Source organism: Bos indicus x Bos taurus, chromosome 6 (genome assembly GCF_003369695.1).
Source record: "Bos indicus x Bos taurus breed Angus x Brahman F1 hybrid chromosome 6, Bos_hybrid_MaternalHap_v2.0, whole genome shotgun sequence".
Classification (NCBI taxonomy): Eukaryota; Metazoa; Chordata; class Mammalia; order Artiodactyla; family Bovidae; genus Bos; species Bos indicus x Bos taurus.
Genome location: NC_040081.1, coordinates 64,689,434 through 64,716,213, shown reverse-complemented (window position 1 = coordinate 64,716,213; position 26,780 = coordinate 64,689,434). Strand labels below are relative to the sequence as shown.

General features: G+C 32.9%; 1 protein-coding gene across 1 annotated transcript in view; it reads left to right on the top strand.

Annotated features, from left to right (window-relative positions):
- The window catches only part of GABRG1 (gamma-aminobutyric acid type A receptor gamma1 subunit), a 93,894-nt gene extending 68,072 nt beyond the window's left edge, over nt 1–25,822 (top strand). The window contains exons 4-9 of the mRNA XM_027544411.1: nt 1,478–1,698; nt 2,547–2,629; nt 5,222–5,359; nt 5,482–5,634; nt 9,773–9,984; nt 19,609–25,822. Coding sequence (XP_027400212.1) covers nt 1,478–1,698; nt 2,547–2,629; nt 5,222–5,359; nt 5,482–5,634; nt 9,773–9,984; nt 19,609–19,878 — 1,077 coding nt within the window. The 3' untranslated portion in view covers nt 19,879–25,822. The remainder of the gene's footprint in view (nt 1–1,477; nt 1,699–2,546; nt 2,630–5,221; nt 5,360–5,481; nt 5,635–9,772; nt 9,985–19,608) is intronic.
- Nucleotides 25,823–26,780: the final 958 nt, after the last annotated feature.

Here is a 26,780-nt window from a genome sequence, read left to right as displayed (position 1 = left end):
AATTTCCTATTTACAGTCTTTCTGATTATGAACAGAGGCTTTTCTCTAATTATGGCATCCATCAGGCCTCACTATGATGACCATTATATGTGGTTGCTATGTATATGGATTTGGGATTCAACTTAACAATGCCTCAGTTTTCATACCATCTACTCTGTGATGTAGGGAGAATTATTTTATGTCTCTATTAATGCTAAGTTGCTTCAGTCGTGTCTGACTCTGTGCGACCCCATAGACGGGAGCCCACCAGGCTTCCCTGTCCCTGGGATTCTCCAGGCAAGAACAATGGAGTGGGTTGCCAGTTCCTTCTCCACCCATGAAATTGAAAAGTGAAAGTGAAGTCGCTCAGTTGTGTCAGACTCTTAGCGACCCCATGGACTGCAGCCCAACAGGCTCCTCTGTCCATGGGATTTTCCAGGCAAGAGTACTGGAGTGGGGTGCCATTGCCTTCTCCAGTTTCTATTAATAAACATTCCTTAAAATAAATATTATAGTAGTAATTATTTCATAGGGCTGTAGTAAGGATTTAATGACATGATACTTGGAAGTGATAGTCGCTCATTCATGTCTGACTCTTTGCAACCCCATGGACTATACAGTCCATGGAATTCTCCAGGCCAAAATACTGGAGTGCGAAGCCTTTCCCTTCTCCAGGGGATCTTCCCAACCCAGGGATCAGAACCTATGTCTCCCCCATTGCAGGTGGATTCTTTACCAGCTGAGGCACAAGGAAAACCCAAGAATACTGGAGTGGGTAGCCTATCCCTTCTCCAGCAGATCTTCCTGACCTAGGAATTGAACCAGGGTCTCCTGCATTGCAGGTGGATTCTTTACCAACTGGCTATCAGGGAAGCCCTGATATATGCAAAACTCTATTTCTCTCTCTCTCTCAATTTTTGATACTTGCAGAACTCAACACAATACTTAGCATATTATAAGTGCTTAATGAATTTCTGTGTGTGTGTGTATGTGTGAAAGAGAGAGAGAAAAAGAGAGTGTGTTTGCTTTAAAACATTTGAATCTAAATGACTGAAATTAGTTTTCTGGACAAAGGATAATCTGATGGCTGTTAGATAATTTGGTGAGTGCTTGAATTTTTATATTTTAGTGTGTGCCTTTTTGTGTGACTTAATCACTCATAAGTATCACAAAATTTTTATATAGTTGTTAACATGAAAGTGATTGACCTTTATATTAATAACCATATTATAAAATGTTGAATACAATTTACAAAAAGTGTGTGAAGCGACACTGGACAGCAGTTATTGCTAGAAATCTTGGATTTTGTTTTACATGACTCATGTAAACAATGAAAAAGAAAGGTTAAGATAATGGCATACACTTTTCTATGAAAAGATTGAGTTCAAGTGCTATTTACTTACAGAAATTTTAAAATATAAAAATTCAAACTTCTGAAGAGAATGACTAAAATAGAAGCTTTACTATCATGAATCATTACTCTCTTTTTATCTTTTAGGAATACACAATAGATATAATTTTTGCCCAAACCTGGTTTGATAGTCGTCTAAAATTCAATAGTACCATGAAAGTGCTCATGCTTAACAGTAATATGGTTGGGAAAATTTGGATTCCTGACACTTTCTTCAGAAACTCAAGAAAATCTGATGCTCATTGGATAACAACTCCTAATCGTCTTCTTCGAATATGGAATGATGGACGAGTTCTATATACTCTAAGGTATTAGTGTTAAAAAAAAAAAAAACAACTTGTAGTTGCTCTAATTTAGTTTCCATATTAATATTTGAAGCGCATAAATTTCCCTTTTTCAAAGTTGCAAAGTAATAAATATGAAGCTTCTTTCATACACTAAAATTTAAAAAGGTGAAATATTGTGGAAACACTTGTTTAAGCTTGGCATTACCAGTATGTGAATAGGACTGAAAGCAAAGAGGAAAAACTCCTCGATTTCCCTGTTTTGAAGCAGAAAAGGCTGTGGCATAAACACTATATTTTTAAACCTATAAGGCAAACGATTGACAAAGATTTTCTTTAGGAGTCCACCCTGCTATAATACTTTAAAATACTTTGATTTTCAGTGGTGTAGTAAAACATCCCTAACAGAGGATTGAATGAGGGTTAATAGGTAAGATTCAGGTTTATTTATTTCATTGTCTTGAACATATTGACTCATTATAAATCATCCCTTTAATGGAAAGGTGTTTATGATCCAAAGAAAAAAAATTACCATACTTAACTGAATACACTCTGTTAATCTGCCTGTGTATGTATGCCTGTGTGTTTGTTGAGATTCTGAAGTATAAAATTTTAATCACAAACTCAGAAACCACACTTGGGCTAATTGAGGCAAGTTAGTTGGCTGGAGAGAAAAATGTCAGAATTTTATTAACCATTTAAGAATGTTATAATATTACTACTTAAGATTTGAGACTTCAGAATTAATATTATTTTATATTGTATCACAGTCCATTATTGTAGGACAAAATTATGTTTTAAAATTAAAGAAAATATTTTTAATACCTGAAATTATTTCTCATTATTTAATATTTGTTTTTCTATCTAAATAGACTGACAATTAATGCAGAATGTTATCTTCAGCTTCATAACTTTCCTATGGATGAACATTCATGTCCATTGGAATTTTCAAGTTGTAAGTGATAAAATGCTTGATATTTTCATAGAACTTTATAGTCTATGACCCTTTTTATTTAAAAATGTAAAATGATGTGAGATAAACCATGATTTATACAATTAGCAGAAGTTTAAATTATGTTTAACTGTCTTAAATTTATAAATAACATTTATTTCTTACTTTCAAAAGTGATAATAAATGCATATTGAATATATATCTTATTATTTACAAATATTCATTCTATCTGAATCCTTTTCCTATTTTGATTAACTAAAGGACTACTGAAGATAGATTTGTATTCAAATATTTTTACAGTGCCATGAATAAAAAGTTGATTGAAATTTTATTCATCTTCTAGGAGGCCAGATTTAAGTTTATTACATTGTATTTGAAAATATATTTAATTGGTCTGGTGAAGAATTTTACCACATAAATAGCAAATATTTAAGAAGACTTTAATGAGTTGGAAAAGTCAAGGAAGAAATGTTTATTTCATTCAAAAGAATGAATGAAACAAAGATAAATTTCTAGAGAGAAATAATTTAGGTACACAAACTGAATATTTGTTGCAAGGAAATAGCTATAATCTTTCTATATCAATATCAGTTTTATTTTATATTTATTAACATTTATTCTCACATATGTTTTTATAAAAGTATTTTTCTACATATATAATTGAGCAAGTCTTTAAAACACATAAAATACCTTTAAAAATGATATTGCCTATGTCTGTGAATGATATAATTCTATTTTCCTATTTTAAAATTGATTTTTAAAGATATTTTCTAGAATTTATTTACAGTAGATTATAAGTATTCATAAGTCTTTATCCTGCTTCTTCACTTTAAACATTCCCATGTATCTCTTATTGCCCTTTATTAAGGATTTTCTTGACTTTTTAAAATTTTCATCTCACTAAAATGTCCTTTTTAATTCATAATCTCATGTCTCACTACTTTGATTTTCTAGCATTGACCTCTCAATGAATAAAACAGTCAATTAATAACAAAGACTTGATTAAAGGAACATTCAAGGAGTAGCTGATACAGGAATATTTGAAGATATATTCTCCTCTAGATATCATGCCTAAATTCTTGGTGTAGTATCTCTTTAGCTTTGATTGTCTCTACTGGGAATATTCTATCCCTGTTAGTGCAATTGGGTGTCACTAACATCAACATAATAATTATAACCATCTTTTTTTCACACACTCTATATGAGTCCAATAGAGAATTAAGCCTTATCCATCTAATATCTCACAACAAATATATTTAGAAGATGTCATTATAGTTCCCATTTTAAGACTCAAAATCATGAAATTTAGAGTGGTTAAGTAACTACCTCACTGTCTTATTTGACTAAGGTCTAAATCAGCATACCTGAGTGAATTAACTCCTTGAGAGGATTTAATCACAAGCCCACCCAACAGGGATTTTCCCAAATTTCCTTAACTTGGTCCAAAATACCTTGTGTATTTCTAGGATATATAGCAAAAATAAAAGCATATATTTTTTAAAAGAATGCACTTCCATTCTAGACAGCTATAGAGAAGGTAGATGTTTTCAACACAGATAACTAACAAAGGTCTAGTATCCAGAATATATATAAGAATTCAGACCAAGAAAAGATAGGAAAAAAAAAAAAAAAGCCAAACAGTAAAATAATGGGCAATTGAATAAGCAATGATCCAAAGAACAAACTCAAAAATCTAATAAGCACGTGAAATTTGTTCTAGATTTCATTTGTATTCAGGGGAAAAAAAAAAAAAAAAACACACTCTACAGTGAAAATAAAGAAGCCTGTCCACATAAACTTTAATGAGAACATGGATCAACATGCATTTTCAAACTCTGCCTGGTGAGAGATGAGGTTAATATATTCTCTATGGAAAAGAGATTGACACTATCTCATAAAGTGGGAAGTATATGTAATCCCCAACCCAGCTATTTCATGTCTAAGTATTTGTACCAGAGAGACTTTTGCATATATGTGTTTTGTGAGACATGTACAATAATATTGTAAACTGCAGTGTTAGTAATAGCCAACAGGAAAGATTACAAGTGTGGACACAGTAAAATGGATGAATACATTTTGGCACATCTTTACAACAGAAAAAATTTACTACTGCTACATAAAATAGCATGAATGATGAATATAAACACTATATTATAATAAATAAGATATAAAATAATACATCCAGCATGGTAAAAATCAAGCAGAGTTCAAAAAGAACCTAAACTATATTTTTAAGAACTGCTTATCAAAAATATATATAACCAAAATCACAAGGGGAGGATTATCACATAAATCAGGTCAGTGGTTACCTCTTGTTGAATGGGGAAACACTATTGGAGTGGATGCAAGGTTTTTCTTAAATGCTAGCAAGATTTTATTTCTTGATTTAAATGTAATTAGCATGGACTATCATTATTTAATCATTAGGATTATTCTTTATACTATACTCACCAATTTTATGCAGTATTTTTATATATCAAAATATAAAAATGAGAAAGAATTTCCAAACATTTGTCTTTTGATAATGTTGGTATTGCAACAGTAACAGATTTGGATCTGCTAATGTATATATTTTTAATTTTAATTTTTACTTAGATGGATATCCTAAAAATGAAATTGAGTATAAGTGGAAAAAGCCTTCTGTAGAAGTGGCTGATCCTAAATACTGGAGATTATATCAGTTTGCATTTGTAGGATTACGGAACACAACTGAAATCTCTCACACAATCTCTGGTAAGAAAGGAACACAAATCAATGACTAATGCTAGCATCAAGTGGCATTTGTATTTAAATCTATGGCTTGAAATCCTATACTTATTTGTATTTTATATCCAAAATTTTTTTTTTCCTTCTAGGGGACTATATTATCATGACAATTTTCTTTGACCTGAGTAGACGAATGGGATATTTCACTATTCAGACGTACATTCCATGTATTCTGACAGTTGTACTTTCTTGGGTATCTTTTTGGATCAATAAAGATGCAGTACCTGCAAGAACATCATTAGGTATGATGTAATATTATGCCATAGTGTCATACAACTTTTAATGTGCTAAAAGTTTATAATTTAATATATTAGAAATATTCCTCTGACTACAGTCAGACAAAAATGGACAGATAACTCTAGTGCAGTGTGATGTTGAAGTGAATATATGTAAACAAGTAAGAAATAGAATTGTAAAGAGATGGAAATCTCAGAAATGTTTTTAATAGAGGTCAAGGGAAGCATAAAAGCTAAATAAGAATTAATGCATGAAAATCATACATAATCCATGCATCTTAAATGTGGTCAGTATTGTCAATACTTTTCATCAAGACTATTTTTAGCTGAATCACTAATAGGCAGTATTTATTGACTAGCGTGTATTTAGAAGGCTTTTAAATCCCCTGCTCTTACAATGGTACTAATGAATATTCAACTGTTCCAAAGGACAGGAACAAGAAGTTTCTGGGCTTCTGTTATCTATAAAATGTGTTATTATTCTGTGAACTTTTGAGAGTTGCCTGTATTGATTAAAAGGATAATTAGTATTTAGTACTTGATAAAAGAAACTTTTCCTTTCTTTCTTTGGCAATCTGTTGCAATAATCAGTGTAATCAGTAATTAGGCATAAGAAAATGTCCCTAATTACTATACATTTTGTTTAAAAGAAAATGATAACCTAAACTCTTATATAGATATACAAAGATAAATTATTGATTAATTGATTACTTCCCCACATCAGTATAGTGCATGAATCTCACTACTGATAATCGTGTCTTAAAAACAAAAAAAGTTGGGACAGTTTCTATTTTCAAAAATAAAGAGGTTTTCCTGTGGTTCTATTGCAGCTGGTAAATAAATAACTCCATTTAGTAAATAGTAAAAAAAAATTGTAAAATTCAAATCACATAAAAGTAGCAAGATAAAACAGGAAGTACCTAGTTCTGTACTTGGAACTGCAACTCTCAGAGGGTCTAGAGAGGTATAGATACAGCTGGGGACAATGCATCCATATCTGAATGTTGTTTCTGTAATTATTTCAAATTATTTTATGTTACAAGGTAAATAAATTACTTTAGATTCTTTTTGTATGCTACTCTGAGTATTCTTGCCTAGAAAATCCCATGGACAGAGGATCCTGTTGGGCTATAGTCCACAGGATCACAAAGAGTTAGGACATGACTTAGCAATTAAACAACAACAACTGAGTATAGTAAATATTGTATGTTGTTTTTAAACATTATTTTCATATTTTCCCAAAGATAATTTGGATGTATTTTTTATACCTTTAGGTTTCTACAAAGCCAAAAGCCTATGCCATAATGTCAAAGAGAATAGACAATTGTGGAATTGTATTTTTACATGAATTCATATTTTATAATGTTACCATATCAACTATAAACATAAGCCATAGTCAAGTCTACTTAGAAAATATCTCTTAAAATTGTGAATCCTATGTAGTTGGAGGAGCAAGGATATTTTAAAAATTATATATGCATACATGCATATATATGTCACTGAATGACAATTTCCTCAGCTCATTTATTCAACATTGCATTTTAACAAAATTTTTCAACTGCTTTATGTGAAATACGTAGTGTTCTAGGTGCTGCAATGTTAACAGTGAACATATGTTATAAAGTGCTAATGTTCATGTTAAAACAGGAAACATTTATGTTTTAGCGGGGTACAAAAGTGATGTACACATGTATAAAGCATATGATAAAATGTCAGTGAGTAATAACAGCTATAAAGAAAAATCAAAGTAAATGGCTAAGAATGACAAGGTATGTGGGTAGATACTCATTTGCTATGTTATCTTGTGGAGTTAGATTAGTCCTCTCTGAGGAGGTGGCAGAGACCTAATGAAATCTCTGTTGGATATCTGGTATTCTAAATGTTTTCTTAATTTCATGAACTCAGAGATATTTTAATAGGAAATCCACCATATTATTTTTAAGCTAAACTCTGTGATAATAAACACTAAATAAAATAGGTAAATATCTAAAAGCTAAGTTCTGCTATAGTTTTCCTTACTTCATGAAATAGATATGTAATAGTATTTTAGTCAAGTGAAATTTAATTTCATCACTGATAATGAAATCAGTCTACTTGGAATGAGACATAATAATGGAAGCAAGGGATACCTTGGGAAATCTACCTTTGACCATAGGAATGTTATGATTTAATAAATTACAAAAAATAGTGCACTCAGCAAGGAAGAGAGAAGAGTGGTAGTCACTGAGATTATTTCACACTTACTATATGAAAATCCTTTAATTATAATTTTGGGTTAAAAATAATTGAAGCAAAAACTGTCAGGAATAATGAGAGAAATACAAAAAAAATCTACAGTAATAATTGGATATTTTAATACCCTTTCTTTTTCATTTACAGAATAACTACATGGAAAAATCAATTAAGATATATAAAATTTAAATGAAATAATCAACCTACTTTACCTGATTGATATTTATAAAACACTGTACCTAACTACAGAATATACAACATGTTCAAATGCATACAAAACATTAACCAAGGTATTGACAACATTCAAAAGCCTAAAATTTTCCAGAATATATTTTCTGAACAAAATGAAAGTAAATGAAAAATTAATAAAACTTTTTATAGGTTAATAATGGCCTCATTTATTTGGAATTTTTTAAAATGATCTTTTAGATAGCCCCTGGGTTAAATAAGAGAAATTAGAAAACATTTCAAACTGAATTTTAGTAAGAAATTAGCATATAAATATTTGTAAAATGCAGCTAAAGCCTTGCTTAGAGGGGGAAATTATAGATTTAAACTCTAGTATTAGAAGGGAAGAAAGATTTTACATCTACTTTAAACCCAAGTGAAGTAAATACATTTTTTATAAATATATTAAACAAAATGTATTACATTTCCATGTCAATTTTTTAGCTGAGGGACACAGATGAGTTAAGAAACTTCCCTGAGGTCACAGAATTAATAGGTGGGAGTGTCAGAATTTGAACTTAACTTGTCTCCATGACTTCCAATCCATCATAACTGTATCATCCTTAATTTTTTTCAATCCTAAGTGATGACAAAAATAAAACGATGGGCATATGAAAGAAATTATTAAGGTGTGGTTTAATGTAGACACGAAAGAAAAAGTTGGCTATTAACTTCATCATACAAAAGAGGTGCTATTTTTTTCAACCCAGATATTACCAGTGTGTAAATAACTGCCCAAATTAAGATTCATCTGGCATTATATTTAGTACTTCTTGGAGAGAAAACAATTCCACTAATGGTGCTCTGTTTCATGAGACAAAGAATGAGAAGTAAGGTAGTTTAGATAAGAGGAGGTAGAGCATGTGCATCTGTAAGGGGGACTAAAATGAGCAGTGGTAAGAACACAAGAAGGCCATGGATAAAGAGAAATAGACAGCCTCAGAGATCCATACACAGGGCTTCAGTCCAGGGGGACATCCTCATTTTATATGTTGACTTCTTCAAAATATGATTTACTCTTGTCTTTTAAAAATAGTCACTTGGTATCATTTTGCCTGTATTCTTTAGTGAGACTAAAAAAAATAGTTTTAATACAAGTTATAAAAATGTTATGGCAGTTTGGATTAATTTGAACTGTGTGTGACAGGAAACCTTAAATCACTGTAGATTAAATTAGACAGGGGTCTAACGTGGCTTCTGATGGTCTGGCCATCATATTCCAGCAGAAATCAACCGAGAAAGAGGACAAGAAGGGCATTTCCTATCTCTCTAATGTCTAAGGACATCTTTTGGTCCTTGTTTACAACCTTGACTTGATTCTTCTTGGCTACATTTCAGCCTGTGGCCACACATAGCTAAAGGATGCTGGCAAATAAATGTGTACTTCCGGGCAGGCACAGGCCAGATGAAAATTGGATAGTCTATTATTCTGGAAGAAGGCAAGGACAGATATGGGGAGTTACCTACTTTCAGTCCAGAGAATTTACATGATTAACAGTCATACAAGAACACACTGAACACAATGTAGCTATGGTTACCAGATTTTTTTCCCCTGTAAATCATGAATAATCATATTTTTTGTTTCTATTTTTTATTTATGCAAACAATATTGCCATATCAAATGGAAGAACAAAAATGGTCTAAGATCATTTTCATCATCTATTTTTCTTCCCTCCCTCCACAGGTATCACCACAGTGCTGACTATGACAACTCTGAGTACAATTGCCAGGAAGTCCTTACCTAAGGTTTCTTATGTGACTGCGATGGATCTCTTTGTTTCTGTTTGTTTCATTTTTGTTTTTGCAGCTTTGATGGAGTATGGCACCTTGCATTATTTTACCAGCAACAAAAAAGTTAAGACTACTAGAGAAAAAAAGCCAAAACTCAAGACCTCGGTATGTGAAAAAAAAAATTATCTCTATAAACAACTTACTGTTGGAGATACTCTTTTGAGTTCTCATGTTATATTTTCTTAAACTGATATAGATGTTAGAGGCACCCTGACAAAAGATACTAAAATGAAACTGAGTACCTAATATTTCCTACTAGCAGAAGTATACTTATATTTTTTCCCTAGAAATTACTTTTGAATCACCTCTGCAAAGAGTGGTTATTATGCTGTGAAGTTTTCCACAAGCAGTAAATCCTTTGCCCTAGAAAACTCCTCATTTAAGCTCTCTCTTTGAATCTATTTTTGTGATAGGACTTTAATTTCTAATATGGTTGTCCCACAAACCTAATTTTTAGAGATTAATATCCCTCTTTAATGTTGGTATTCAACTGTGTTTGAAAAACACAGCTTTCTATGTCAGAGAAAGATATCTGTTTGGCTTTTGTACAGATACAGTTGTACTCTCTCACTCCTCCTTCGTAAGCATATGTCTACCTTAACTTATAAAACATCAAGTTTGTTAATTAGAATTAATTCTACTGACTCTAAAATAATTAAGTATTGGATGACTAACTATAATTTCTTTTTATAATGGCATTATAACAACCTTAAAGTAATACTTTTACTGAGTGTGCCAGGAACTCCTCTATTTTACATGCATGATTTCATTTATGCTCATAGGCACCTAATAAATACTTTGCACAAAGACAGCCTTAGAAAGTGAAGAATCCAAGACTCAAACCCAGGTCTTTTTTGGTGCCAGAGGTCAAGCTTGTAACCCTTCCTTTATGTTGTATGTTCTTAAAAGATTCTGAAAAATAAGACACTTCATTGCTAATTTCACTAAATGTTCTCCAAGCAGATTTGTTCCATAATAGCAATATACTTGAAAAGTATACAAAACAGTTATGCATGAGTGGCAAGCTTGTAAACTTACCATGCATGCTTGTGTGCTAAGTTGCTTCAGTGGTGTCTGCCCCTTTGCAACCGTATGGACTGTAGCCAGCCAGGCTCCTCTGTCCATAGAATTCTCCAGGCAAGAATACTGGACTGGGGAATCTTCCTCCAGGGTATCTTCCTGACCCAGGGATTGAACCCAGGTCTCTTGTGTCTCATGCTTTAGTGGATGGGTTCTTTACCACTAGCAATACCTGGGGAGCCCAAGCCTACCATAGCAGATACATAACGAAGCATGGGATTTTTCAGGTTATGTGCTAAATTTGTAAGTTCTAGGATATAATGCTTTTTCTCCTGTCCCTCATTTTTCATCAGTTTGTTTATATAATTTTGCCACGCTTTAAAATTATATTATGTTGTACTCCAAGGACCAAAGCCTTATGTATTTGCTTCCAAATTTCCACAATATTCCAAGGAAGAAGAACACATTTTTGGTGGTACATGTTTCAGAATTTACGTGGTAAAATTAGCCTGTGATTCTCTCAAACTGATGTCATTTTAGCTTATTAATAAGATTAACTATGGGCTCTGAATGGACAAAGCATCAGGAGGCAATGACTTCAAGTTTAATACCCATTTGCTATTTTTTTAAGTAAAGAAAAACACAGGTTTTCTACTTTCTTCCTTTAATCCAAGCCAAGAATCCTCTCTGGATTTTCCATTTCATCATTTACTCATCCACAGCTATGCTCAATTACTACCTTGACAATTTTATTTCTGAACATTGTAAATGAAAGTGTTTAAAATAAAAATAATTGACACTATAGGATAACAATGTACAGTCTCACAAGGATTCTAGAATTTCATTCTAAGAATATGTGATATAGATACTAATATAGTCTAAGGCTATTGTAGGACTACAGATTGTAGTCAGTTTGACTACAGTCAAACTACGATTTGACTCCAGGTCATGTGTCACCTTACCAGATGCCTCACTCAGGAAGCTGAAACACTGGAGTGCAAGCTTTAAAATTATGATGTTCATATAATTGTTCATTCATCAAATATTTATCAAGGACACCCAGGTTCTAGGTATTGTTCTAGAACAGTTATTTAAGAAAAAAAAATATCTATATGTTGAATATTTACAATATATTACCAAGCCCTAGAAGCTAAATACTAAAGCTGAAAAAGTAGGGAATAAAAAATAAATGAGTGCTTAAAAGCATTAAATTATAAATATCAAAAAGTTAAACATGTAATTGACTACCTAGAGAAGAAATATATTTAGAGCTATCTAAAATAAAATTCTATAGTATCTTCTTTCTGTTCAGTTACATGCTTCATTAGCTCTTTCAATACTAAATGAAACTTTAAGTGAAAAACTGGATCACTAATCAAAGCTGACTCCCTGCCTAGTTCAGTGTTCAACCATATGGTCTCGCTAATCAGGTAAATCAGAACACACTTTTATGAAGAATAGATAGCTCTGTTTGCTGTTGTCTCAAAATGTTCTATTTAAGGGCTTTGTGGAATCTGTGTTTTTCTTCTGTTCCAGCCAGGAGAATCAAAGGCAAGCCTAGATCCAGAAATCTTGCAGCACATTGCCTTTATACCTGTTTCAATAGTTTGTGAGTTTATCTTCCTTTCTCATTCTCTATGTCTCTGTTCTGCCAACACTCTACTTTATTTTATAGGCCCCAAATTGTGAATAGTTTAAAACCAAGCATTTCCTTTCCTTCACCAAATTATTTATGGCAATGGGCCAGGACCAAAGATCTTGCCTAGAGTCATTGAAAGGTCAACGTGTCTATTTCAATGATACTCAAGGCCATTCTTGAGATCTCTTTGACTGCTTAGCTGAGAATCCCTGAAAAGTTCAATTTATTTTACTTAGGAAGAGATGATGCATGCGTAAGTACTAAGTTGCTTCAGTTGTGTCCAACTCTTTGCAACCCTATGGACTGTAGCCATCCAGGCTCCTCTGTCCATGGACTCTCCAGGCAAGAATACTGGAGTGGGTTGCCATGCCCTCCTCCAAGAGAAGGAGATGATACTTGAACACAATAGATTTTTAGCTTCAATGATCTCTCTAAGAAAAGTATAAGTTAATAAAAATGCTTTCTACCTTATTCTCCATGTGATATTATACAATGGACCTCTTCTCTGTTTCTTTTACTCCATCCCCCACCTTCCTTCCTTCTATCTTTTCATCCTTCTTTTCATCCTTCTACCATTTTCTTATGTCTGTATTTCTTTATTTCTTTCTTCTTTATCTTTTATTGTGAATGTCAGTTCCATTTTGACGGGGTCTTTATTACTATAGCTGAGAAAAGAAGAGACACTAAAGGAAAAGGAGAAAAGGAAAGATATACCCATTTGAATGCAGAGTCCCAGAGAATAGCAAGGAGAGATTAGAAAGCCTTTCTTAATGATCAATGCAAAGAAATAGAGAAAAACAATAGAATGGGAAAGACTAGAGATCCCTTCAAGAAAATTAGAGATACCAAGGGAACATTCATGCAAAGATGGGCTCAATAAAGGACAGAAATGGCATGTACCTAACAGAAGAAGAAGATATTAAGAAGAGGTGACAAGAATACACAGAAGAATTATACAAAAAAGATCTTCAAGACCCAGATAACCATGATGGTGTGATCACACATCTAGAGCCAGACATCCTAGAATGTGAAGTCAAATGGGCTTTGGGAAGCATCACTACGAACAAAGCTATGGGAGGTGATGGAATTCCAGTTGAGCTATTTCAAATCCTAAAAGATGATGCTGTGAAAGTGCTGCACTCAGTATGCCACAAGTTTGGAAAACTCAGCAGTGGCCACAAGACTGGAAAAGGTCAGTTTTCATTCCAATCCCAAAGAAGGGCAATGCCAAAGAATGTTCAAACTATTGCATGATTGCGCTCATCTCACTTGCTAGCAAACTAATGCTCAAAATTTTCCAAGCCAGGCTTCAACAGTACATGAACCCAGGTCAATGCTATGGTTTCCGCAGTAGTCATGTATGGATGGGAGATTTGGACTATAAAGAAAGCTGAGCGCCAGAGAATTGATGCTTTGTAACGATTGTGTATATTTTGGGGGGCTCCAAAATCACTGCAGATGGTGATTGCAGCCATGAAATTAAAAGATGCTTACTCCTTGGAAGGAAAGTTATGACCAACCTAGATAGGATATTCAAAAGCAGAGACATCACTTTGCCAACAAAGGTCTGTCTAGTCAAGGCTATGGTTTTTCCAGTAGTCATGTATGGATGTGAGAGTTGGACTGGGAAGAAAGCTGAGCGCTGAAGAATTGATGCTTTTGAACTATGGTGTTGGAGAAGCCTCTTGAGAGTCCCTTGGACTGCACGGAGATCCAACCAGTCCATTCTAAACGAGATCAGTCCTGGGTGTTCTTTGGAAGGAGTGATGCTAAAACTAAACTCCAGTACTTTGGCCACTCATGCGAAGAATTGACTCATTGGAAAAGACTCTGATGCTGGGAGGGATTGGGGGCAGGAGGAGAAGGAGATGACACAGGATGAGATGGCTGGATGACATCACCGACCCAATGGAGGTGAGTTTGAGTGAACTCCGGGAGTTGGTGATGGACAGGGAGGCCTGGCATGCTGCAGTTCATGGGGTCACAAAGAGTCAGACATGACTGAGCGACTGAACTGAACTATTGTGTTGAAGCTTCTTGAGAGTCCCTTGGATGGAAAAGAGATCCAACCAGTTAATCCTAGAGTAAATCAGTCTTGAATATTCATTGAAAGGACTGTTGTTGAAGCTGAAACTCCAATACTTTGGCCACCTGATATGAAGAACTGACTCATTTGAAAAGACCCTGATGCTGAGATAAACTGGAGGCAGGAGGAGAGGGGACAACAGAGGATGAGGTGGTTGGATGGCATCACTGACTGGATGAACATGAGTTTGAGCAATGTCTAGGAGTTGGTGACGGTAGGGAAGCCTGGCCTGCTGGAGTCCCTGGAGTCACAAAGAGTCAGACACGACTGAGCATCTGAACTGAATATATTTTAATAGGATTTTATTTCTATTCATTGAGAATATGATTCAGGTATGTTTGTATCAATATCCATTTTCAGTTAAATCTAGTATACTAAATATATTGAATTATAGAATCAAGATCCCCTATGAAAGAGGTAAAGATCTCAGAAAATCAATGGTAATAAACAATCCAAATAAAGAGTTGTTCATTTTAAAACTCAAATATTCAGCCCTTTGATGATAAAAATACCAGAAAACTATTTTATACCTATTTTAGGAGCCTGGTATACCCATTTGAGGATGGAACTTTCTTATTTGTAATCTCTTAGTTGGTGGAAATGTTAAATGTTTGAAGTTTATTTCACCAACAGTGGGCAAGATGGGCTTCCCTAGTGGCTCTGAAGTAAGAATCTCCCTGCTGTGCAGGAAACCCAAGTTAGATCCCTGGGTCAGGAAGATCCTCTGGATAAGGGAATGGTTGGTTACCCACTTCAGTATTCTTGCCTGGAGAATTCCATGGACAGAGAAGCCTTGTGGGCTACAATCCATGGAGTTGCATAGAGTTGGACACGACTGAGTGACTAAGAATGGACAAGACACTATAAAGAGAATAATGACAGAATGTGTTCTCTGCTTTCAGGGCTCTGTAAATCTAGTTGTGGAAAAATGAATTAGAAGTATAAACAGAAGATAAGAAATACAGTACAAATAACAGTCCAATGTAAAAATCAAAAGTAAACAAAGACACTGTAAGGAAGTAGAAGTTAGATAACTGGTTTCAAATACCTTTGCAGCAGCAAAATATTTTCTACAACAGATATGTTAAGCATATTTGAAGATGTTCATACTGAAATAGAGATAGCCACCACAGAGTCCAAACTAAGTGGCCTGTCTCATGCACAAAACGAATCTTGAGACATTATGTAATGTAGTTTGTGAAACACTAACAAGCACATGGTGTTGAGAAAGAGCTATACCATTGTGAGTGACAGTGCAGTGGGTGGGCTTCTCTCATTTCACTGTAAATAATTTATTCAAAGTGTATGTAAACTAATTCTTCCAAGTGGGAATTTGATAGAGAAAACTACAAAGAGAGCATGACATCATTGAAGTAGTTCTCTGAAGAATAAATTGCAGTTTTCAGGAAACAAATTAGTAAGAACCTTTGAGAGAAGGAACCATGTAATCCAGGTTGAGGTTTACATATAAGAATAAAAAGTAGACTGGTGTGTTTCTCAAGCTCTTTGTCTAATGCAATAACCACTAGCTAGGTTGATTTAAATTAACTAAAAACAACCAAAAATTTAAATCTTAGTAGCAGTGGTCACATTTCAAGTGCTTAATAGCCATATGTAACTAGTAGAAACTTCTGGACAATGCTGGTTTAAAAATAGGAATCTTAGGAAAGAAATTAAGCCAAGTTGAGGATAGAAAAGTTGTTTATTGCCAAGATGTTGAAATCTCCAGCACAATGTTAAGAAATTTAGATTTTGCCCTGTCAGCACTGATAAGCTATGAATGTTTTCAAAAAGATGGCATATTTATTTTTGTATTTTTGAAAGACAATTGTAAGTAGCATGGAATACTTTTGAATTACCAAAGAAGCAAGGAGATACAGACTACTGCACGAGTTCAAGATGTAATATATTACTGAGAATGTCACTAGAATATAAGAGTGGAAATACAGTGTGAAAGGTATTCTTGTGTGTGTGTATTTGTTTTGTCCAGAGTACACAACCCACAGCCCATTCTTCAGCTAATACATATCATATCTTTATAAATAAGCAATCCTCTACCTTTTAGAGCACAAAAATAATGAAAAGCTGTATCAATACACAGTTTCACCAATTATAAACTTTCTTTCCTATAATGGTATTTGGCAAAGCTCCCAGGACTGGTTATTTGATATTGGTGAAATCTGAAATACAGTAAGAAGCTTACTTGTGTATGGTTGAAACAAATGAACAAATCAAACAATGTATAAACGTACAAGTGAAAATACAGTTCTCTGCTTATCAGCCTTGGTCCCAACCCTCAGAATTAGGTTTATTTGTTTATTTTTTTAACTTTCTATTTTTTACTTTCCTCTGATAATTATTTACATTAACTTCTGTATTCTTGAAGTACCAAGATTGACAACTCTGACGAAAATCTACCTCACATCTATTTTAACACTAATATAGTTTCATAATATTTGAAATTTTGACTGATAATTAACTAAGTATTCTCATATGTAACTTTTTGATGAAAAATTAATAATAGTGATACTAGTCAATATTTCATAATATCAATAACATGACCTAATAATGTCTGCAATGTCTGCTAATTGCTAATACTAAATATTATCAATGGTAGTAGTATATGATCTAAATAGAAAGTATTGGCCTTGGTGCTTAAAGTATATTTTGTATATTAACTATATGATTTGTATATTAAACTATATGATTAAACTATAAGCAATAGAGTATTTAGTATATAACCAGATGCATATGTATCTTTAATAGAATGGGATTGATTTCTCAAAATGTTAAGTTCAGCTATATTCTTAATGATTTTTTTGAAATAACAAAAAGATGGTATATTCTCAAAACTACATCATTTGAAGTAAAAGAAAATTCTATTCGATTATTGTTTTCTTTATATTATTTAAACAGGTCTATTTTATATTCTCAATGTTTGTTATTTTGGGTGGACATCAGGATCTTTATTTGAGAAATTATAAGGTAGGCTATGCAGTTGTACTTCAGATAAATAAAGTTTATAATGTTTATACTTTTCCAATTCATATTTCAGTGGTTCCAGATTACAAATCTGTATATCACAAATATTTTATTTTACTGATATTGTATCAACTCTTTAGTTATTTTTCTTAGCACATACAAAATTCACTTCAAGTCACGTTCATCATTCAATGAAGTGTAGTTTCAATTTATGATTAGTAGTGTTTTGAGGGAGATAGCAGGAAACTAGAAAACCATCAGTCTGAAGTGTCTCTGCAATAGATGTTCTCCATGATTTTGGCCACCAGGGATTGGTTCATATTTTAAGTGAAACATTTGCAGTTTTCCTCCATTTTTGTGCACTTTTATGTTTGATCATCCTTCTCATACAAAACTGATATCTTCCAACAAACACACGGTGTCCATTTATGGCAGTTCTGAGTGATAAAGGGAATGTGCTTTATGTCTTATAGCCTTGAAATTGCATACTAACAATCTTATATTTTACCCACTTTCACTCTTATTAACATTGGAACATATGCTATTTAAGTATCAAGTGATAAGAAAATTAATACAAATTTATCTCAATTTTGTACATAAGTTAGTGCTCCACTAAAATTTAGGAGTCCAGTCAAGTAAACCCAAGTAACAGTCTCAGAAGATCATCATTAACATATAATTATATATTGCCTCTGTTGTTCATGATGCGTGTGCACAGGTTAAGTCACACATTTATTTGTTTTTAGGGCATTGTTTATCTTTGAGCTGCACAGTTTTTTTCTAATATGGATAGTGTAACTTGTGTAATGGATTTATCTTTTTAAAACATCATTAAATGTGATTATTTTTTTGCATCTACTGAATGTTTAATGTTTATTGGTTCAGATTCTATGTTTATTTTAGAAATAAAGTGGGTTTGAATATAAGTCCAAATGTTTTTAAATTCTCATTTTGTGCTTGATTTTCTAAATCTTTCTCATACAGTGTTTAATTTTCATAGTTTTGAGATTTATTTCAGAATTTAGGATGAAAAATTTTTTATAAACATTCTCATTAGAATTGAAAATCAGGATAAAACAATTGTGATAATCTCAGCATTGTATTCTGTGTTTATAAAATAAAACCACTGATTATACTATATTGTGAGATTCACATCTAAAATAACCCCTGAAATACGTGGATGTCCTAAAGAATAAGGGTTACTAAAGATGGCAATTTTCATTCATAATTTATTTGCCATTTAATTAAAGCATTCATTAATATAATTCTTCCCCAGCTATGGGGAAGACTGGAATGAGACAAATTTTGGTAGAATGAGCAAAATTTTGAATATCAGTTGTTTCCAAGCTGAGTTTTTAACTCCTGCACGTTCTTTCTCCCAAACACAATGCTTTGTGCTTATCCACAACTCCAGACCTCAAATATTTTTTATTCATTTACACCTTCTTAAAATTTTCTGCTTTACCAAAATCAGATACTAACAATCTTGTATTTTAACCACCTTCACTCTGATTAACATTTGAACATATGCTATATAGGTATTAAGTGATAAGAAAATCAATACCAACTTGTGAATCTTTATTATTTGTTTTCATTATGACTAAAATACAGTATAGAATATAACCACAGCAAACCAACAGATGTTTATAGTATTATAAATATTTTACTGTAAAATATCATAGAAAATATAGTTTATCCTCATTTTAGAATTAGATTCATGGTCAATAATAATTTAGTAGATCATCTTTTTAAAGGTATAAAAATATATTTCATTTTTTAGTGTATTTTTCCCTCAAAATCTTTGGACCATAAAATAATATTGGTATATGCTACAAAGTAAATTATAGTCTAAAAAAGATGTTAGGATTGAATATTTGTTTGATTTTTGAAAAATATGATTTTTTTTTTTACTGCATATCACTCTTAGAGTTTGCCTTGAGGGGACAAATTGATCTTTTTTAGGCTATTTTTTTTCTCAACACTCATTTATTATCTTACTCAGATGTCCTCTGGACTCCATCCTGGATCTACTCTGATTCCAATGAATAGCCTTTCTCTGCCACAAGGAGAAGATGATTATGGCTACCAGTGTTTGGAGGGCAAAGATTGTGCCAGCTTCTTCTGTTGCTTTGAAGACTGCAGAACAGGATCTTGGAGGGAAGGGAGGATACACATACGCATTGCCAAAATTGATTCTTATTCTCGAATATTTTTCCCAACAGCTTTTGCCCTGTTCAATCTGGTTTATTGGGTTGGCTATCTTTACTTATAAATTCTACTTACTAGAAAAAATGAAAAAGAAGTCTGACTAAATCCAATATAATCTACTGTCCTTCAGTACTGCATGAAGTTTGAATTTAAAATGCAGAGAAACCAATGGTTTAAATGTGAATAGTTATTTTACCTATTTTATGGCTTTCATAGGTAAATAAAGTAGTGGCTTTCAGTTTAATGTACTTTATATAAAACAGATTATTGCAAAATTCAACCTATTAAAATAGTATTGTATATTTGTACTTTAATTTTCTTTATTTTTACATATATCCTATTAGGAGTTTGAATTTATGAGTTCTGTGATTCATATTTTAAAAATGGAATAATTTATTACAAACTTTATTTAAGTTTAATCAATCATTTGTAATGGTAGCCTAATACTATGTAATCTGTTTTTGCCTAGAAAATATTGTTAATTTGATTTTTTTTTTTTTTTTATGCTTTGTTTGGAATAGAACTAGTTGAAAACAGTGAACCATGATTTCATTGGGTTGATTTCTAAGAAGCTTTACTCCTCCAAACAAATTAATTTTACAATTTTTATTTTTTAAAGAAGAAAAAGCCAGTTTTTAGCTTACCTTTAATCTAGTTCATTTCCTGATGAAATATTTAGGTTTGGTGGCTTGCAAACTAGGATGGAAACTATCAAAGACACTTAAATACAAGGTGAAAATAAATGAAAAATATTACATTTAACCATTTTATTCTTGTTTCATAGCATTTATGAAGAACAAAGAAATTAATATTGAAATGTTTAGATCTACCAACCTTGAAATTATGACTTTTTCTTAACCTTTTACAAAAGTGTTATATTCCTTAAATTAACAACAACAAACATTGAGGAAGAGGGCTTGTATTTACTCATGTGGCTAAAGAATATTATCCAGCAAATTGATTTGAAATTCAATTTAAGGATATTGTCTTAAGTACATGCTATTAACATTTGTCAGACCAGTAATATTCTGGAAACACAGTTTCAGGACTGTGTTGTATATCGTCTTTTCCAGTTCCTAAATTTCAACTTGGTCAGGTTTACGAGTTTGTTACAAATTGTAATGACATTCTCTTTTTTAGAAAATGTGAGCAGGCACAGAAATTATATTAAAGGTGAAATTCTGTTAGAGGTACCTCTAATGAAAATGAATGTATGGAACTCTCAATTCTGAGAGATAGGAACAAAAATAATCTTACTATAGTTTAGAGCCTGTTGGTTAATAGTTTCCAAATGTCTGTTTTGTTAAGAGGCAAGTTAAACTCAGGCTTTAATTATTATATTCCTGTAACTAGTTTGGCATATCAGTTATTTATAAGAACTCCCTATTCATTCACCATAACCTAATCATTTGGAAAATCACCAGAGTGATCTTGAGGGTAGCTTTTAAAAATTGTTTCCATTGTCAACAGCAACCATCAGGACAAAGCGTTTTATGGTCCTGACCATCTTATGGTATGTGGAGGAAGCTATCCCTTGGGCACTTGACACCACATGGTTAGTGAATACATGATTATGCTCTGGCATGGTATTACTTAGGTTTTGAGAATATATAGGGTTTTTTTTTCAGTCTAGTATATTTCATTTTGTATCAACAGCCTACATCTGAATTTTTTCACTTTGCTTATAAATCTTGGGGAAAAGTAACCATGAATTAAGTGATATTGCCCAAATATCCACCGACACTGCTTTTTTTGAATGGAGAGCCAAATTAAACTTTGGCCATGTATATATTCACTTACAAAGTGCTCATGCTTTCATTTTTATAACATTGCATATTGAGGATATTCTTAAAGTAAACATTCATTTAAAGATAAATGAAAAATGAAGTACCAATGAAGAATAAATCATTTCATTAAAATGTATCATGGGTATTTCCATGTTTTAAGCTCTGGCCTGCTCATTATCATGGGGACAGTTTTAATTCTGCTATTCTTTCAAGTCTATCTGAGCATGACCATACTTCAAAATTCTTAAAAATTAATATGAACAACTTTGCTTTTCTCACTGTGTTCCATTAACTCGACTTCACTATTAACAATTTTCACATTGTGAATAAGAGAAAATAAAATATGATAAAAATTAGATAAAAATATGACATGCTTTTCTATGTACATTCATTGTATATACCATCAAGACATCTGATTTGTTTTCAAAGCCAGTGGTATTCTGAGCAGTTCTGTTTAAACATGCGGATCAGAAAGGGAAGTGTGTACAAATTTTATTCTTTCTAAAAATGAGAATGAAAAGAAGTTACAATTAGATTATTTTTACAAATCAAGTAGATCTTACTTTAAAAGGAAATGCAGTCTAATCCCTGTTTCTCTCTTCTTTCAAGTATTATTTTTATTATCTTAAGAAAGATTTCTTAAAAAATAATTCCTCCTCTTTCTCCATGTGAGTTACATCTTGATTTTATTGGATTCACTGGTACTTGTGTTTTCTGACTGTTTAAATATACACCGAATAACATACACCAAAAAAAAAAAAAGATATAGATAGAGAAAGGATAACTGGACCAGAGGGACTTAAAATAATTTGGAGAAGTGTTAATTCACATAGCACTATCCTCTAAATATGTTACCAGGATCTAGAAGTATTGAAAAGGAAAATCGTGACTAGCATGATTTTATTCTCTTGGATTTATGAGTGCATGAAAATATTTTATCTATTTTTGAATTGCATAGATAAACTCAATTGAAATCAAATTCCTAAAATTTCAAGTCATCTCTGAAAAAAAAAGAACTTAGATTTTCTGAGAATTCAGTAGGGAAAGAGCATAATTCAAGAGTAAATCTAGCTATATAGAAGGTATATATAAGCAGAAATTAGACAATTCATTGGATACATCATATTTTAAAGATATAGATTTCATTAAGGAGTTTTTAAAACTTATTAACTTTAGTTTAAAGTACAATAAATATGGGGAGAAGGAAATGGCAACCCACTCCAGTGTTCTTGCCAGGAGAATCCCAGAGACGGCGGAGCCTGGTGGGCTGCCGTCTATGGGGTCGCACAGAGTCGGACGCGACTGAAGCAACTTAGCAGCAGCAGCAGCAGCAGCAGGTGGCTTAGATGGTAAAGAATCTGCCTGCAATGAGGTAGACTCAGGTTCATTCCCCATTGCAGGCAGGGGTTGGGAAGATCCCCTGGAGAAGGGAATAGCTTCAGTATTTCAGTATACTGAAATATACTGAACCCACTTCAGTATTCTTGCCTGGAGTATTCCATGGACATAGGAAACTGGCAGCCTACGGTTGATGGGGTCACAGAGTCACACACGACTGAGTGACTAACATTTCACTTTTCATAATAAATGTGGGTAAATATTGAAACAATCCCCAAGGTTTTTTCCCTCTTTAGTGTTTTCCCATATTCTGATATTAAATTTAATCATAAAATATCTTATATTTCAGCTTAATAACAAGACCCATATTGAGAGCTACATCCTTTCCAAGGATTCAACATCAAAAATAATGACAGGGCTCTCACATCAAGGGCCCCTAACTGTAAGATGTGAAATTGTAATTCAAGTCAAGTGTGTTGTGAAGAAAGGCATCTTGTACTTTGATTATGCAAGAGATTTAGATCAGATGATATGTTTGAGTTTAAAATTTAAATTGATTACCAATAAATGAATAAATGCATAATAAATAAATGCATGTATAAAATCATAGGTTTATTTTTTTGTTGCTCAGTCATTCAGTCATGTCTGACTCTTTATGACCCCATCAACTGTAGCCCACCAGGCTCCTCTCTCCATGAGATTTTTCAGGCAAGAATACTGGAACAGGTTGTCATTTCTTCCTCTAGATCTGTCTGATTCAGGGACCATACCTGTGCCCGCTGTGTCTCCTGCATTGGCAGGCAGATTCTTTACCACTGAACCACCTGGGAAGTCCCCAAAGTTTTATACCAGTGCCTGTTTTCACTCTTGAAAAATTCAGCAAGATACCACATTTTCAATTACAATATTTCATTGATCTTAGTGCTGGAGTTTAAGTGAAGTGGTTCCATAGACCTTTAATGATTTAGCATTTGTCCCAAGAATAACATTTTGAAAATAATTTCTGACCAAGCTATTTTTCTTTACATCATCAAATTTTTGTAACTCCCTTTGTCACACCAGACAAAGTCCAGACTTACTTGCTATTGTTTCTTTTGGTCGTCATGGTTTTTGCTGCTGGAGAGCCCTTGACAAAGCATAGTAAACTTTACCATAGTAAAGTCCATTTGCTTTACTTTTACTTTACCATAGTAAAGTCCATTCCCAACCTTCTAACAAATTTTCTAAATGTTGTTTCCAGACACTATTGACTACACTGCTCTAGTCAATGTAAGGTCAGGTCTGCTTTTCTTGTGTTTTCATTTTGAAAATAACATAACTTAATTCAAATATTTATGCAGCACTTCCTATGTATAAGGTAATGAGGTACAAGAGGGAATATAAAAATGAACTTTGTTAGGAAAATCATCATATCATCAGAAGATGAGTTATACAATCTAAGGGAGGGAGGGTAACTCTGAGAAAGTTTCTTGGAGAATATGTGCTTAGAAATGGGAGTTTGAGAATTCAGTATGTCAATAGGTGAGGTTAATAGAGAACACATTTTCCAGTTGAGTAAACATCTTGAATAAAGAAGCAGAATCAAATAAAAGTTTGCTTTTATTTGGGTACACATAAAAGTTCATTTTAATTGAAGGTTAAAATTCATACAGGGACAAGCAAAGATGAGGCTAGATAGATAGGTCTAGCCCCATGATAGAGAGGCAAGAATACAAATTTCAGAGGGCTGGGTGAAACGAGCCTGGCGTGCTGCAGTCTATTGGGTTGCAAAGAGTCAGACATGACTGAGCTACTGAACAGAACTGGGTGATACCAATTCTTGAGGAGTTTATGATGTTACATGAGTACAGAAGCATCATTATTAATATCATGAAAGTTTCATCCTACTGGTGTGTGATGCTTAGAATAAGAAAAACCAGTTAGGAAGCTTCTACTATAATACATGGAAGGAGAGAGAATGAATAGAATAGAAATAGAAATAAGAATAGAAATTCAATGGAGTAGGGGGAAAGATAGATCCTGAAATAAAAGGAAAAAAAAGGCAAACAAGAAGCTGTGATTAACAGACAATATTAACTAAGTGACATGCTGTGGGTAGGAAAGGGGATCCTGTATTGCATTGTAGGTATGTGAGTGTAAACTGACAGTAAAACATTACAAGGTAATTTTGGAAGTATTATGATCTTGTTGTTACTTGTAACATTTTAATCACATGCTTATTTTTCCTACTGATCTAAGGTTTTCCCACATTAGGGATGACAAAAAAGAATAATCTCCTGAAGTACAGTCTGTCCAAATTATTATTATTTTGTAAAAATCTGTTCCTTCACTGAAAGGGCTTTCTCTTCAAGTAACTTTCTCTTCTTTCTCTCTAACTAAGGAAAAATATTATATTTGGACAAAGAGAGGAAGGAGGGAGAAGCGTGAGTAGAAATAGGTGGCTGAGTGACCAGACAAATCCAGGAAGTTGATTTCTGATTCTCAAACAATTTCTGAAGTATTTGTCTCAAAATAAATTATTGTTGGACAATGGAATGTACCTGGTACCTTTGAATCTGTGTGAATAGTTAAGATGAGCCTATAATAACTATAATGCAGTTAAGCTGAAAAGAGTTACTAATTAAAAGACTTTTAAGATATAGATGATCTAAATATAAATGGTTTGGATCTTGATAAACCACTGTAATAACAGTTATTTGTGTCCATACATAGTCACTTTGTATAATAAGATTTTATGGCTTGTGATTGCAATGGCTTCTGTTGTCAGCTTCTGACATCATTTTGGGGAGCATTTTGTGAGTGTGTGCCAAAAGTATCTCAGTTTATCAGCCTTCTGTCCTTTAATGATTCTAAGTGCAAATAAATGCAGTAACTTATTATGAAACAAAAAGTTACATTCTCTTACAGTGTGTCTTTTTTGCAGTTTTCATACAGATAGGTCACTTTTTTGGTTCTGAATCTGTAACGATGATTTTAGCATAGAAGTTAATTTCTGATAATGTCATTTCACATTTTTTCCAATTAAGGAAATAAATTTAAGAGTTTCTCTTTGACACAGAGATCTGAAAATGAATTAAGCTAAATGAACTAAAAGCTTAGGCAAAGATAGTTAATGTTTATGCATGATTCTCACTGCAAAGACAATGAATCTCTGGATTATTTTAACAACCTGTGATTTCATCTTAATCAGAACAGCCAGATAGTATTCCCCACATGAATCAATGAGAACAATATGTATTAGCTAGGATTAATACCCAGGCCATTCCAAATACCCTGATATGAAAATGTATTATTTCATTCGAGGAAACAGCTAGTGAAGGAAAATTCTCTACCACTAAAATATAGTACTTTAAAAAACGGAGGAGGGGAGTTTGTGATTCTTCCTTAACGTCCAATGCTGTTTCTATAAAAAACTGAATAAAATGTGGGAGGTTTTAGCGTTTTCTGAGCACTTGCCATGTGTCTAAAACTTTAAGTGCATTATATATGAATAGCCTAGTCTTCAAAGTAAAGAGCTATATGTAACAGATGGAAAAATTGAGGATCAATATGTTAAATGCATTCTCTAAGCTCATATACCTAAAGAAACATATGTACCTTAAGTTGTACAGATGCTTCTCTTTCAATTACAAGAAACTACTCTGATGACAACATAATTGTTCACATTTCAACATTAGAACAAGATTGCTTTCCGAAAGAGGCATTTCAACTTAAGAAAAAAACATCTACTCAATTGTGTTCAGGGACAGAAATCCTATATTATTCAGTAAGAACATAATCTTTATCTAATATGGATGTAATGTCAGCCGAAACATTTTAAACAGGTGCTAAAAGTGTTCTA